Source organism: Mauremys reevesii, linkage group 13 (assembly GCF_016161935.1).
Source record: "Mauremys reevesii isolate NIE-2019 linkage group 13, ASM1616193v1, whole genome shotgun sequence".
NCBI classification, from domain to species: domain Eukaryota; kingdom Metazoa; phylum Chordata; order Testudines; family Geoemydidae; genus Mauremys; species Mauremys reevesii.
Window position 1 is genome coordinate 5,162,135 of NC_052635.1, and position 13,587 is coordinate 5,175,721.

Below are 13,587 nucleotides of genomic sequence, written 5' to 3' on the forward strand. Positions count from 1 at the left end.
CTGTGGGTTGGGAGAGGCACCCCCAGATCTGCGGGGGGTGATGGACGGGGGGGGCTGTGGATCGGGAGTGAGGGGCACTGGCAGGGCATGCGGGGCAGGGCCGGACCAGCAGGGGCTGTGGGTCGGGAGGGGCACCGGCAGAGCTGTGGGGCGATGGACGGGGCTGTGGATCGGGAGTGAGGGGCACTGGCAGGGCGTGGGGGCGGGGCGGGACTAGCAGGGGCTGCGGGTCGGGAGGGGCACTGGCAGAGCTGGAGGATGGGGAACAGGGGGGCTGCTGGTCAGGAGGGGTGATGGACGGGGACTGTGGGTGGGGAGTGAGGGCACCGGCAGAGCTGCGGGGGCAAGGCTGGACTAGCAGGGCTGTGGGTCGGGAGGGCACCGGCAGAGCTGCGGGGGGCGATGGCCGGGGGGGCTGTGGGTGGGGAGTGAGGGGCACTGGCAGGGCATGCGGGGGGCAGGGCTGGACTAGCAGGGGCTGTGGGTCGGGAGGGCACCAGCATATCTGCGGGGTGATGGACGGGGGCTGTGGATCGGGAGTGAGGGGCACTGGCAGGGCATGCGGGGGCAGGGCTGGACGAGCAGGGGCTGTGGGTCAGGAGGGGCACCGGCAGAGCTGTGGGGATGGCGGACGGGGTCTGTGGATCGGGAGTGAGGGGCACTGGCAGGGCGTGGGGGGCAGGGCTGGACTAGCAGGGGCTGCGGGCGGGAGGGGCACCGGCAGAGCTGGAGGATGGGGAACGGGGCTGCTGGTCAGGAGGGGTGATGGCCGGGGCTGTGGGTGGGGAGTGAGGGGCACTGGCAGGGCATGCGGGGCAGGGCTGGACTAGCAGGGGCTGTGGGTCGGGAGGGGCACCGCAGAGCTGCGGGGCGATGGACGGGGCTGCGGGTCAGGAGTGAGGGGCACTGGCAGGGCATGCGGGGGCAGGGCTGGACTAGCAGGGGCTGCGGGTCGGGAGGGGCACTGGCAGAGCTGGAGGATGGGGAACAGGGGGGCTGCTGGTCAGGAGGGGTGATGGACGGGGGGGCTGTGGGTCGGGAGTGAGGGGCACTGGCAGGGCATGCGGGGGGCAGGGCCGGACCAGCAGGGGCTGTGGGTCGGGAGGGGCACCGTCAGAGCTGCGGGGGGCGATGGACGGCGGGGGGCTGCGGGTCAGGAGTGAGGGGCACCCACTGACTCAATTCACACCAGGACGTTTTTAACCTTTTATTTCCCAGGTCCAATAAATTATTGGCAGGTGGGGGAGGGAAGGGGGCGGGGCCAGCCACTCCCGGCCAATCAGGCGAGGGCGATCTCCATGCGGGGCAGCAGCGCGGCCAGCTCTGATTGGGCATCGGGGAGGTCACCCAGGGGGTTCCCCCGCAGGGCCAGGAGGCGGAGCTTGGGGAAGGAGGCCAAAGGTCGCAGGTCAGAAGGTCGCTGGATGCCTGGGGGTCGGTGAGGAGCAGCGGAGTCAAGGAGGGTGCAATGGCTAGAGGGGCCCAAGCCCCCAGAGCTCCCCCCATCCCAGCCCTCCTCTGCCCCTCCTCCACCCCCTCTACTTTCTCCCCTCCCCCACTGCCCTTCCCCCGCCACCCGTGAGGGGCTCCCTGCCCCATGCGGGGGGGCTGGAGGATACGGTTGCTGCAGGCTGAGAGCTCCTCCAGGCGGGGGAGGGGGGGCAGCCCCTCCAGGGTCTCGATCTGGTTCCCATCCAGCTCCAGCACCTGGGGACAGAGAGAATCAGTGACACGCCTCCCGCCCCAGGCCCGGACACCTGGGTCCCTCCACCTGCTCCTGGGTGGTGGTGGGGCCTAGCGGTGAAACCAGGGAGGGGGGGCTGGGGCCCTCCCCGCTCCGGGGGTGGGGCTAGTGGTTAGAGCAGGGGAGGGGGTTGGGTGCCCGGATGCCTGGGTCCCTCCCCTCTCCAGGATCTCTCACCTCAAGGCAGCGCAGCATGGCCAGGGCAGGAGGGAGACGGCACAGCCGGTTCCCCGCCAGGTTCAGGTGGGTGACGAGCGGCAGCTGCTCCAGGTGGCAGAGGACGGTCAGGCCCTGGGGGGCAGAGAGAGCTGGAGGGAGGAGGTCTTTGCTCCTTAGCCCCACCCACCTACTTGGCCCCGCCCTCTATTCCTCCACCTCACCTGGCTCCACCCACTTTTCATTGGCTCCATCCCTGCTGTCCCCGCCTACACATTCAGCCTCCTGGCTCCGCCCCCTGCCTTTCTGGCCACGCCCTGTTCTCTTAGCTCCACCCCTGTCCCCTGCTCCTCCCCTAGCTTCACCTCCTGCCTCCCTTCTTGTATTAGCCACGCCCTCTGCCCCCTCTAGTCCCGCCCATTTCCCATTTGGCCTCACTCATTGGTGCTCACCCCTCCATCAATCCTCTAGTTCCACCCCCTGCCTGTCCCTGTGCTTTGTTCCCCTGGCCCCGCCCCCGGCCCGTACCCGGCCGGACAGGTCCACCACCCTGGCCTCGGCATACTCCATCCGCAGGATGCTGTTCTCCACCAGGAATCTGCTGCGCAGGTCGTCCAGATAGGCCGAGCGCATGGGGTCAGCGGCCTGGGGGGGCGGAGAGACGGGGTGGGGGGGCTGGGAAGTGCAGCTCCGAGCCCCCCTCCCCCCTAAGATCCCCCTTCCCCGCCCCCCCCGCCCCTCACCTTCAGGGTGTCGAAGTAGCTGAGGGTTTCGCGTTCATACACCAGCGGGTCCAGAGCCCGCATGAGGAGGATGATGGTGAGGAGACACCCTGCGGAGAGAGAGAACCCAGGAGTCCTGGCACCCAGCCCCCCGCGCTTTAACCACCAGACCCCGCTCTCCTCCCAGAGCCGGGAGAGAACCCAGGCGTCCGGGAGGTACCTACACTTGTTCTCCGGCTCCAGGGCCTGCAGCTCCTTACAGGACTCCAGTTCTGACTGCAGCACAGTCGACTTCTCCACAGAGAGCTCGCACCTGGGTGGGAGGGGGGAGGTTAGGGGGCTGGCCAGCACTTGAGATGGGTGGGGCCGGGGCCCATGCGGGGGGCTGCGCTGCACTCAAATGGGGGGGTGCAGCTAGCTCTGACTACGCATGGGGGGGGGCTGCGCTGCACTGAAATGGGGGGGTGGAGCTAGCTCTGACTACGCCGGGGGGGGCTGCGCTGCACTGAAATGGGGGTGGAGCTAGCTCTGACTACGCATGGGGGGGGCTGCGCTGCACGGAAATGGGGGGGTGGAGCTAGCTCTGACTACACACTGGGGGGGGGCCGCGCTGCACTGAAATGGGGGGGTGGAGCTAGCTCTGACTACGCAGGGGGGGGGCTGCGCTGCACAGAAATGGGGGTGCGGAGCTAGCCCTGACTACACACAGAGGGTGTGTGTGTTTTATTAAAAATATTCAAGGGATGGGGCCTAGTGTGAAACATGGACTTAAAGGGGGGGGTGGCAACCCCCAGGAGGCGGAGCCTATCCACCTACACACAATCAGGAGGTGTGGTTTATCTGAGAGGCGGTGCTAGTCTCAAATGGAAAGCGACAGAGCTGCTCTTTAGGGGCGGAGCCTGTCTGGAACACACTGGGGGCGGGGCTACTTGGACAGACTGGGGGCGGGGCCATTCTGAGGGGGCGTGGCCTGTCTAGACCATGCACACTAGGGAAAGGGGCTACTTTGCAAGGAGTGGAGCTTCTGGGGGAGTAGGCAGGACTTTCCTCCAGGGGCTGGGGCCTCTGAGGCAGATGACCGAAGGTGGGGGGCGGGGTCCCCTACCTGAACACCTGCTCCTCGGTGACGGAGTCCCGGCACCAGCCGTCACTGCGGCCTGGAGGGCAGAGGCAGAGTGTCAGGGGGGTGGGGGGAGGATTTTTGGGGGTGTTGGGGGGTGTGTGTGTGTCTGGTTACCTTTGAAGAGGACGCACTCCTTCTGGGACTCCCCACCCACCCAGTGCACCCGGAAGGTGTGCTGGGGCCAGTGCTCGTTGAGGGCCGAGGCCGGCAGGTCGCACAGCTGGGGTTGGGGTGGTCAAGGAAAAAGGTTCTAGCCAGTAGACCTCACTCCCCTCCCAGAGAACCCAGGAGTCCTGGCTCCCAGCCCCCACCACCCTCCCACTCTAACCCACTAGATTCCATTCCTCTCCCCGAGTGGGCGAGAACCCAGGCGTCTGGGACGATACCCACATGAGGCCGGGGCGGTTTCTCCTGTCAGGTGTGCGCCAATTCACTGCCAGGGGGGCCTCGTCTGCGAAGAGCAGCAGGTCGCAGGATCCTGGTGTCACCTGCCGGAGGAGACACTCGTGAGCCCCGGCTCAGCACTGCCTCCCTCCACCCCGGCTCGCGGGTACTCACCACCACGGGCTGGGAGAAAGTCACCGCCAGCGAGGAGTCCTCTCGGCTCACGTAGACACACAGGATAGTCGGCTCCGGCTCGGCTGCGGGGAGAGAGGCGGGGTCAGTGTCATGGGACCAAGTCCTGGAGTAACATTTCTCAGTGCTGTGCGGTACTCAGGTACCTTCAGTGTATGCTTGGGTGGGGGGATCCCCATGCATCACGTGGTATCACTGGATCTTGTCCTGGAGTAACGTTACTCAGTGCTTCGAGTAGCAGCAGTACTCAGGTGCTGCCTGGGGGAGACAGCTCTATGCTTTGCGTAGGACTCTAGTACCATTGGCCAATCCCTGCAATAACGTTCCTGAGAATTTATTCCCCCCGCCCCCCACTGTTCCTCACAACTTCTTCTCAACTGCTGCAAATGGACCATTTTGATCACCACTACAAAAAGTTCTTCTCTCTCCTGCTGGTAATAACTCACCTTAATTGATCACTCTCGTTAGAGTGTGTCTGGTAACACCCATTGTTTCATGTTCTCTGTGTGTATCTATCTATCTATCTTCCTACTGTATTTTCCACTGCATGCATCCGATGAAGTGGGCTGTAGCCCACGAAAGCTTATGCTCAAATAAATGTTAGTCTCTACGGTGCCACAAGTACTCCTGTTCTTTTTGAGAACATGAGTATCCTCCGTGCTATAGGGGCAGTGGGGCACTGTTAGGGTATGCTCAGGGGAGATCTCAAAGACTCATATAATACTCCAGTATCATTGCACAATGCCCTGGAGTAACTCACTGTTACAATGTCACCAGTGCTATAGGGTTACTCGGGTACCATCATGGTGTACTTTGGGGGAAGAATCTACATGCATCACACAGCACTTGGGTCAAACGGACAACACCCTGCAGTGATGTTCCTCGCCAGTACTAAACAGTACTCAGGTACCACCAGGAGACATTTCCGTGGATCATGCAGTACTTGAGTATCACTAGAGGAAACCCTGGAGCAATTTTACTCAGCACTTGAGTAAAGCCAGTACCACACAATACTCAGATAACATTAAGGGGCCGTTTGGAGGAAGCAGCCCTGCCGTACCAAGCAGTATTCAAATACATCACAGCGAACACTCACCTATACTCTAGGGCAATACTGCATAGGACTCAGGTATCTCACTGAACTCTGGGGACACAGCAGATTTCATACAATATTTGTGTAAGAGCTGCATTATCCCCCAGGCTGGTATTACAGTTCTGCACGCAGTACTGGGGTATCAATGCAGCATACCAGCCCTGGACTATGTAGTAACTCTCTACTATACAGTAACTCCTCGCATAACGTTGTAGTTCTGTTCCTGAAAAAGGCGACTGTAAGCGAAATGATGTTAAGCGAATCCAATTTCCCCATAAGAATTAATGTAAATGAGGGGGGGGGTTAGGTTCCAGGGACATTTTTTTTGCCAGACAAAAGACATTATATATATATATGTATACGCTATTCTCGTAGCTGAAGTTGCATATCTTAGATCGATCCCCCCAGTGCAGACCAGGCCTATTAGAGTTTTTTGAAGGGGTCAACAAACATGTGGACAAGGGGGATCCAGTGGACGTAGTGTACTTAGATTTCCAGAAAGCCTTTGACAAGGTCCCTCACCAAAGGCTCTTACGTAAACTAAGCTGTCAGGGGATAAGAGGAAAAGCCCTTTCCTGGATTGAGAATTGGTTAAAAGACAGGGAACAAAGGGTCGGAATAAACGGTAAATTTTCAGAATGGAGAGAGGTAACTAGTGGTGTTCCCCAAGGGTCAGTCAGAAAGGGGTAAAAAGTGAGGTGGCAAAGTTTGCAGATGATACTAGACTGCTCAAGATAGTTAAGACCAAAGCAGACTGTGAAGAACTTCAAAATGATCTCACAAAACTAAGTGATTGGGCAACAAAATGGCAAATGGAATTTAATGTGGACAAATGTAAAATAATGCACATTGGAAAAAATAACCAACTATACATACAATATGATGGGAGCTAATTTAGCTACAACGAATCAGGAAAAAGATCTTGGAGTCATCGTGGATAGTTCTCTGAAGACGTCCACGCAGTGTGCAGAGGCGGTCAAAAAAGCAAACAGGATGTTAGGAATCATTAAAAAGGGGATAGAGAATAAGACAGAGAATATCTTCTTGCCCTTATATAAATCCATGGTACGCCCACATCTCGAATACTGTGTACAGATGTGGTCTCCTCATCTCAAAAAAGATATTCTAGCACTAGAAAAGGTTCAGAGAAGGGCAACTAAAATGATTAGGGATTTGGAACAGGTCCTATATGAGAAGAGATTAAAAAGAGGCTAGGACTCTTCAGCTTGGAAAAGAGAAGACTAAGGGGGGATACGATAGAGGTATATAAAATCATGAGTGATGTGGAGAAAGTGAATAAGGAAAAGTTATTTACTTGTTCCCATAATATAGGAACTAGGGGCCACCAGATGAAATTAATGGGCAGCAGGTTTAAAACAAATAAAAGGAAGTTCTTCTTCACACAGCGCACAGTCAACCTGTGGAACTCCTTGCCTGAGGAGGTTGGGAAGGCTTGGACTATAACAGGGTTTAAAAGAGAACTGGATAAATTCATGGAGGTTAAGTCCATTAATGGCTGTTAGCCAGGCTGGGTAAGGAATGGTGTCCCTAGCCTCTGTTTGCAGAGGGTGGAGATGGATGGCAGGAGAGAGATCACTTGATCATTGCCTGTTAGGTTCACTCCCTCTGGGGCACTTGGCATTGGCCACTGTCAGTAGACAGGATACTGGGCTAGATGGACCTTTGGTCTGACCCAGAACGGCCGTTCTTATGTTCTTAAGCAGTGGACAAAGCAGGCGGCTGCCAAACAAGGTTATAAGGGAGCACTGCACAACTTTAAACGAGCATGTTCTCTAACTGATCAGCAACAGAACAACGAGACGTTAACCGGGACGACTTTAAGTGAGGAGTTACTGTACCTGGATACCACTGCACTATGCTCCAGGGAGGGGTCTCCCAAGTACTCAGTTCCCAAGGGACAATTCTCCCTCATTGAGCAGTACTTGGGTATCAGCGGTCTACCCTTCACAAGGATATTTCCTTACGCCATACAATACTTGGGTATTAGCCGATTGTAACCCAGTATTACCAACTAATTGAGTACTGCTGTACTATGGCCCCGGGTGCTATTACTCCAATGCACCCAGTACCTGGGTAACAATAGGATGTGTATACCCACAGCACAGTATACTCCAGTATCATCCTGAGAACAGCCTAGTGGATCTATCATCAGACAATACTCTCTCCTCGCTAAACAGTAATTGTGTACTGCTGGCCCATACCTTAAGGGATACGGCTTCCTTGCCCCATGCAGTACTCAGATATCATGCAATCATACTGCAGGCAGAAACCTAGAGCAAAAGAATACTCAGGCACCACTGGACAATACTCCAGGGGAGCATTACCCTTCAGCACGCAGTAACTGGCCACCACTGGTGCGTAGCTGGGGGCTGTGCCCACAGTGTGAGGTACCCCAGACTGCTATTGTTGCTCACAGTACTTGGGTACCAATGGAGTATAGTCCAGAGTTGGTCTCTACAGCCAGGTGCCCCGGATGATACTCCCGATGGAATCTCTCCTTGGCTCGCCCAAGAGTGCCTGAGTATTACAGGATGAGTCCCTGCCCCCTCCAGTACTTGGGTACCGTTCTGGCACATGGCCAGCAGGGCGGCGCCTACCTCTGCCCAGCAGCCAGCGATGGTAGAACCAGGCGCTCTGGTCGTTGGGGTCGGTGAAGAAAGCGTTTTGCACCAGCTCCAGCTCTGGCAGGGCAAGAGAAGAAAGCAAGGTGGGGGACGAGGCTCGGGGCCTTTCTCCTCTAGGGGGCGCCGGCCCCGATCTGGGCCCAGGGCAGGGACTGGCTAGCTCGGGGGGCAGGGAATGGGACACGGGGCCTGTCCTCTCTAGGGGTTGCTGGCCCCGATCCAGCCCCAGGACGCTCTCCTGGCCCTCCCCATGAGCTGTCTGAGGCACAGTCACCCCAGGGCAGGTTCCCAGGTGCCATCCCGGTCTCTGAGGCCGGCGGCGCTCGGCTGGGGAACTCGTGCCAAGGCCAGCAGGGAGCCGGGTGGGGCCAGTGCCTCCTCTGGCATGCAGAACCTGTCAGCGATGTCCCAACAGGGTCAAGCTTCCAGGAACGGCATCTCTGCCAAGTTCAGAGCAGGGCAGAGGCTCAGGGATCTCTCCAAGCAGGTGGGGCCCTTCGCCAGGAATGACTCCACCCCTGGGCTGGGCCACTGGCTGGCAAGGAACCCAGGAGTCCTGGCTCCCAGCCTGCTCACTCTACCCACTAGCCCCACTCCCCTCCCAGAGCCAGGGAGAGAACCCAGGAGTTCTGGCTCCCAGCCCCACCCCCAACCACTAGACTCCCCTCCCCTCCCCTCCCCGAGCCAGGGAGAGAACCCAGGAGTCCTGGCTCCAAGCCTGCTCACTCTACCCACTAGCCCCACTCCCCTCCCAGAGCCAGGGAGAGAACCCAGGAGTTCTGGCTCCCAGCCCCGCCCCCAACCACTAGACTCCCCTCCCCTCCCCTCCCCGAGCCAGGGAGAGAACACAGGAGTCCTGGCTCCCAGCCTGCTCACTCTACCCACTAGCCCCACTCCCCTCCCAGAGCCAGGGAGAGAACCCAGGAGTTCTGGCTCCCAGCCCCGCCCCCAACCACTAGACTCCCCTCCCCTCCCCGAGCCAGGGAGAGAACCCAGGTGTCCTGGCTCCCAGCCCCCGCCCTGACCTTTGAGCAGCACGGCCTCGGTGGGGCGGCCCTGCTGCTGGGGGTCGGGGTGAAGCCGGGGTAGCAGGCAGCTGCGGTAGTGCCAGGACGAGTAGTTGGAGAAGTTGCGGGTGATGAGGCGGTCGGTGAAGTGCAGCTCGTCCGCCGCCGACACCTGGGCGCGCTGCACCACAAAGCGCCGGTAATCCCAGCAGTGAACTGCGGGAGCACCAGAGAGCAGGAGGTCAGAGAGTGGGATCCCCACTGCCCCCACCCCCCGCTGCCCATGCCCCCACGCCACCCCAGCACCTGCGGGTGTGAGCTGGGGGGACGCCAGGGCTTGGGGGTCACAGGTGGGGATAGAGGTCAGCGGTCAGGGCAGCGGGATTCTGGGGGTTCAGGGTGGATCCGGGGTTAGAGGTAAAGGCAACAGGGTTTTGGGATTGATCTGGGGTCAGGGGTTGGGATTGGATCTGGGGTCAGAGGGTATGTGGGTGGATCTGGGGTCAGAGGTCAGGGAAGGGAAGGTTCAGGAGTGGATCCAGGGTTAGAGGTCAGGATAGTGAGGTTCAGAGGTGGATCTGGGGTCAGAGGTCTGAGGGTTTTCAGGGGGTGGATCTGGGATCAAAGGCCGGAGTGGATCAAGGGTCAGGCTAGTGGGGTTGGGGTTGATCTGGGGTCAGGGCAGGGGTGGTCCAGGGATGGATCTGGGGTCAGAGGTCAGGGGTTCAGGAGGATTTGGGGTCAGAGATCTGGAGGTTTTGGTGGGATCTGGGGTCAGAGGTCAGAGATGGACCCGGGGTCAGAGGTATGGCGGTTTTGGAGTGGACCTGGGGTCAGATGTCAGGAGTTTGGGGGTGGACCTTGGGTCAGAGGTTGGTGGAATCCTGGATGGATCTGGGGTCAGATGTCGGGGGCATCTGGAGGATCCAGGGTCAGAGGTAAGGGTTTTTTTTGGGGGGGGTGGGGGGATTGGGGGTGAGAGCATTTGATGGGGATCTGGGGTTGGGGGTCCGGGGCCCAGCTCACAGTTGCGCTCGTCGATCTCCAGGAACTTGGCGCACAGCTCCAGCTCACGGGCCCAGTCAGGGTGGGGGACGTGCTCCATCACCCAGCAGCGGTGGTGCCATGTCCCATACGACTTGGGGTTCACCCGCAGGCAGGACTCCAGGAATGAGAGCTCCCCGCGGCACAGCGACTGCATCTCTTCTGAAGACCTGCCACGAGGGGTGGGTCAGAGCCGGGGACTCCCCTGGGGATCTGCCACTGGGGGTGGGGGTCAGAGCTGAGGATCCACCCAATATCAAACTGACCCCACCGGGGACCTGCCACTGGGGGGTCAGAGCCAGTGACTCCACCAAACCACAGTCAATCCTATATGGACCCCAAGGCTCCCCATCTTCCAGGTTCCCTGCGACCCCCTGAACTACTTTCCTCACCTTCAGGCCCCCGCTCTACCCCTCATCCTCTATACCCCCCTTCCCCAGCTCCCCATCCCTCCCCCTCCATACCTTCCTTCCTTGCCCCTTTGGCCCTCTCCCCCTAGACTCCCCTCCCCTGCCCCTCCAGACCCCTCTCACCCCTCCCGCTCCAGGCAGAGGATGATCTCCCGGCGGAAGTTCCAAAGGGTGGCGAAGTCGGGGTTGACCCCCAAGATCTGATTGGTCAGCTCCAGTGCCTCTTTGTCCAGCTGCCCTGTCTTCCTCTGGGGAGGGGAAAGGTCAGAGGGTCAAAGGTCATGCTACCCCCACCCGGAGCCACCCTATCTCACCCAGCAAAGGATCAAGAGGTCAGGGGTCACCATTCACATCAATGTCCCTCCCTCAGTGGGGTGAAATATCAGAGGTCAGGGGGCAAAGGGCAACTACTCTACCTGCCCATGCCAACATTTGACCAACGGGCAGTGGTCAAAAGTCCCCTGACCACATCTGCTTCTGATCAAGGGTCAAAGGCCATGAGCCAAAGGGCATAACGTGTCATGACCACTCACGAGCCAGAAGAAAGTCAAGGGTTACCATTGACCCAATTTTTCAACCTCAGCTGCCTCCAGTCACCCAATGGGATTACAGGAGGGTCAAAGGTCATCCTAGATACAGGTCAAAGGCCACCAAACACCCAACTGCTTCTGCCCAGAGGGGAACGGCCAGGGCCCAAGGGTCACACACTCATCCAACCATCTCCAACTGCGGGGAGAGGTCAGAGATCAAAGTTTGCACCTTAACTACTCATGACTCAGAGGGGAAGAGTTCTAGGGTGACAAACATCAGGGGGCCAACATCAAAGGACAGAGATATCTTCCTCTCTGGTTTGGGGGGGTGTGAGGTCAAAGGTCACTCTGACCAGGAGGGATCCAGGCTAAGGGGGCACCCATTGGAAGAAAGGTCAAGGTTCAAAGGTCAGCATGCTCCCCAATCACCATGATGGGGAAGGCCAGGGTTCAAGGATCAATGCGCAGCCAATCCACACAAGGCATAGTGTAAAGTCAGGGGTCAAAGGTTACAGCACAGCCTGACCACGCAGAGCGAGGGAAAGGCCATGGGGTCAAAGGTCAATGTGTAGTGGCCAAGCATAAAGGTCATACTGCACGCCAGGAAGCCATGCTGAGCGCAAGGGTCAGGGGTGATAGGTCAGCAGGAAGCCTGCTCCCCCCACCTGCCTCCAGCCCATCTCACCTTCTCAAAGATGGCTGTTGTGGCGGCTACGTATTGACGTAGCTTCTTCTCCCGCTCCAGGCGCTTGGCCTCGGCCTGCTCCTCTGTCGTCTTCACCTTCAGACGGCCATGCTGGGGGGGAGGGGGCTGTGTAAATGGGGAGGGGTGGTTGCTGCCCCAGACCTTCATACCATGCTTCCCACCCAGGTGCATTATGGGATTGAGCAAGGGCAGGTGTCGGGGCAATGCGACTGCACCCCCAACCCTGAATATGGAAACCAGATCCCGTGGGGCAGTTCTAGGGGGCAGGGACACCCTTGGGGGGTAACAGTAATCCCCTGGGAGGTCGCTAGGGACTGCCCCTCTATTGGGCATGGGGCCGGGAACCCAGGCATGCAGTGTCCCTGGGGTTGTGTGTACAAGGAGAAGTCCGGTTACCCCAGGGCAGTTACTGGGGAGTGGGGGGGCTCAGATCACCCTGAGGGGGCAATGGGTGGGGGCTGGGGTAGCCGACAGGACCACACTCACCATGGTGACTCAGCCGTGGGGGGGCCCAGAGATGAGAAATCAGGGTCCAGACTTTGAACCTACTGGATCTAAAGGAGAGAACAGGTGATTGTTGGGGAGGGGCCCGATCCAGCACTGAGCCAGCCCTGTGGTGCCCATTGCAGGCTCAGGGAACCCAGGCCTCCAGGGCTGCGTGCACAAGGACAAGGCTGCTTGCACGAGGAGGGACCCAGGCGTCTGGGACTGCGTGCACAAGGACTCAGGTGTCCGAGGGCCCCTGGGGCTGCTTGCACGAGGAGGGACCCAGGTGTCCAGGATTGCGTGCAAGAGGACGCAGGTGTCCGGGGGACCCCTGGGGCTGCTTGCACAAGGAGGGACCCGGGCGTCCAGGACTGCGTGCACAAGGACTCAGGCGTCTGAGGGCCCCTGGGGCTGCTTGCACGAGGAGGGACCCAGGCATCTGGGGGCCCCTGGGGCTGCTTGCATGAGGAGGGTCCCAGGTGTCCAGGATTGCGTGCACAAGGACCCAGGCGTCTGAGGGCCCCTAGGGCTGCTTGCACGAGGAGGGACCCAGGCGTCTGGGGGCCCCTGGGGCTGCTTGCACGAGGAGGGTCCCAGGTGTCCAGGATTGCGTGCACAAGGACCCAGGCGTCCTGGGGCCCAGTGGGGTCACACTGCCACTCATGCCAACCTCAGATCATGCCCCCAGGTGCATTCTGGGACTGAGTCGGAGTAGCCACTGGGCCAGGCCATTGCATGCCCCCCTCCTCCTGCCCGCGCCTGCCTGCTTAGCCCCGCCCCAGGCGCGCTGAACCCGGAGGCATCCCCCCTTGATCCGGATTCCGAGGCCTCCCCCCGCCCAGGGTATGGAATGGTCTCTCCCGGGGAAACTGGCCGGGCTCCCAATGCGGCAATACCAACCTGCGGAGGGCCACAGGGGCCGGACGGGCTGCACTCAGAGGCCCCCCGGGGGCAATACCAAAGCGCGGGCGGGAGGCAGGAGTGAGATGGAACCGCCCAGCGGGCTGCAACGCAGGACTCCTGCGGGCAATACCAACCACCGCGCACAGAGAGGGGAGAGCCAGCTGGGACTCTACCATCCCTCTCCTTCCCTGCACAGAGCATAGAGAACAGCCCGCCAAGCGGGAGAGAGTGTCCCCATTCTTAAAGGGGCTGCTTCGCTCTTAAAGGGGCAGGGTTGGACTAAATGGTGGTGGTGGGGGGAATGTTTCAAAACTTTCATGGGATCTAGTCGGTGGGTGGGTGAAACCAGGGCCCAGGACTCCTGGGTTCCATCCCCAGTTCTGGGAGGGGAGTGGGGACTAGTGGTTAGAGCAAAGGGCTGAGAGCCAGAACTCCTGGGTTC

General features: G+C 59.7%; 1 protein-coding gene across 2 annotated transcripts; it reads right to left on the bottom strand.

Annotated features, from left to right (window-relative positions):
- Positions 1 to 1,192: 1,192 nt before the first annotated feature.
- RABGGTA (Rab geranylgeranyltransferase subunit alpha) lies at positions 1,193 to 13,366 on the bottom strand. 2 transcript variants are annotated; one of them, XM_039497218.1, is made up of 17 exons: positions 13,143 to 13,366; positions 12,243 to 12,310; positions 11,736 to 11,846; positions 10,644 to 10,768; positions 10,093 to 10,280; positions 9,085 to 9,282; positions 8,033 to 8,116; positions 4,304 to 4,386; positions 4,132 to 4,233; positions 3,860 to 3,965; positions 3,728 to 3,779; positions 2,847 to 2,935; positions 2,644 to 2,732; positions 2,429 to 2,545; positions 1,922 to 2,035; positions 1,620 to 1,707; positions 1,193 to 1,428 (listed from the first exon to the last, which is right to left on the bottom strand). In XM_039497218.1, exons 2-17 carry the CDS (start codon positions 12,243 to 12,245, stop codon positions 1,280 to 1,282), a joined length of 1,698 nt encoding a protein of 565 aa, XP_039353152.1. In that variant the 5' UTR covers positions 12,246 to 12,310; positions 13,143 to 13,366; the 3' UTR covers positions 1,193 to 1,279. The 2 variants fall into 2 exon arrangements, with proteins under 2 accessions (XP_039353152.1, XP_039353153.1); XM_039497219.1 differs by lacking the exon at positions 13,143 to 13,366 and adding an exon at positions 12,913 to 13,016.
- Between the last annotated feature and the right edge of the window lie 221 nt (positions 13,367 to 13,587).

Bases quoted from the DNA above. Each gene is read 5' to 3' on its own strand.
- RABGGTA (XM_039497218.1), bottom strand. The intron at 4,387-8,032 runs GTAGGCGCCGCC...CTCTCCCCGCAG, and splicing joins TCGCTGGCTGCTGGGCAGAG to CCGAGCCGGAGCCGACTATC. The intron at 2,936-3,727 runs GTAGGGGACCCC...CCTCCCACCCAG, and splicing joins ACCGAGGAGCAGGTGTTCAG to GTGCGAGCTCTCTGTGGAGA.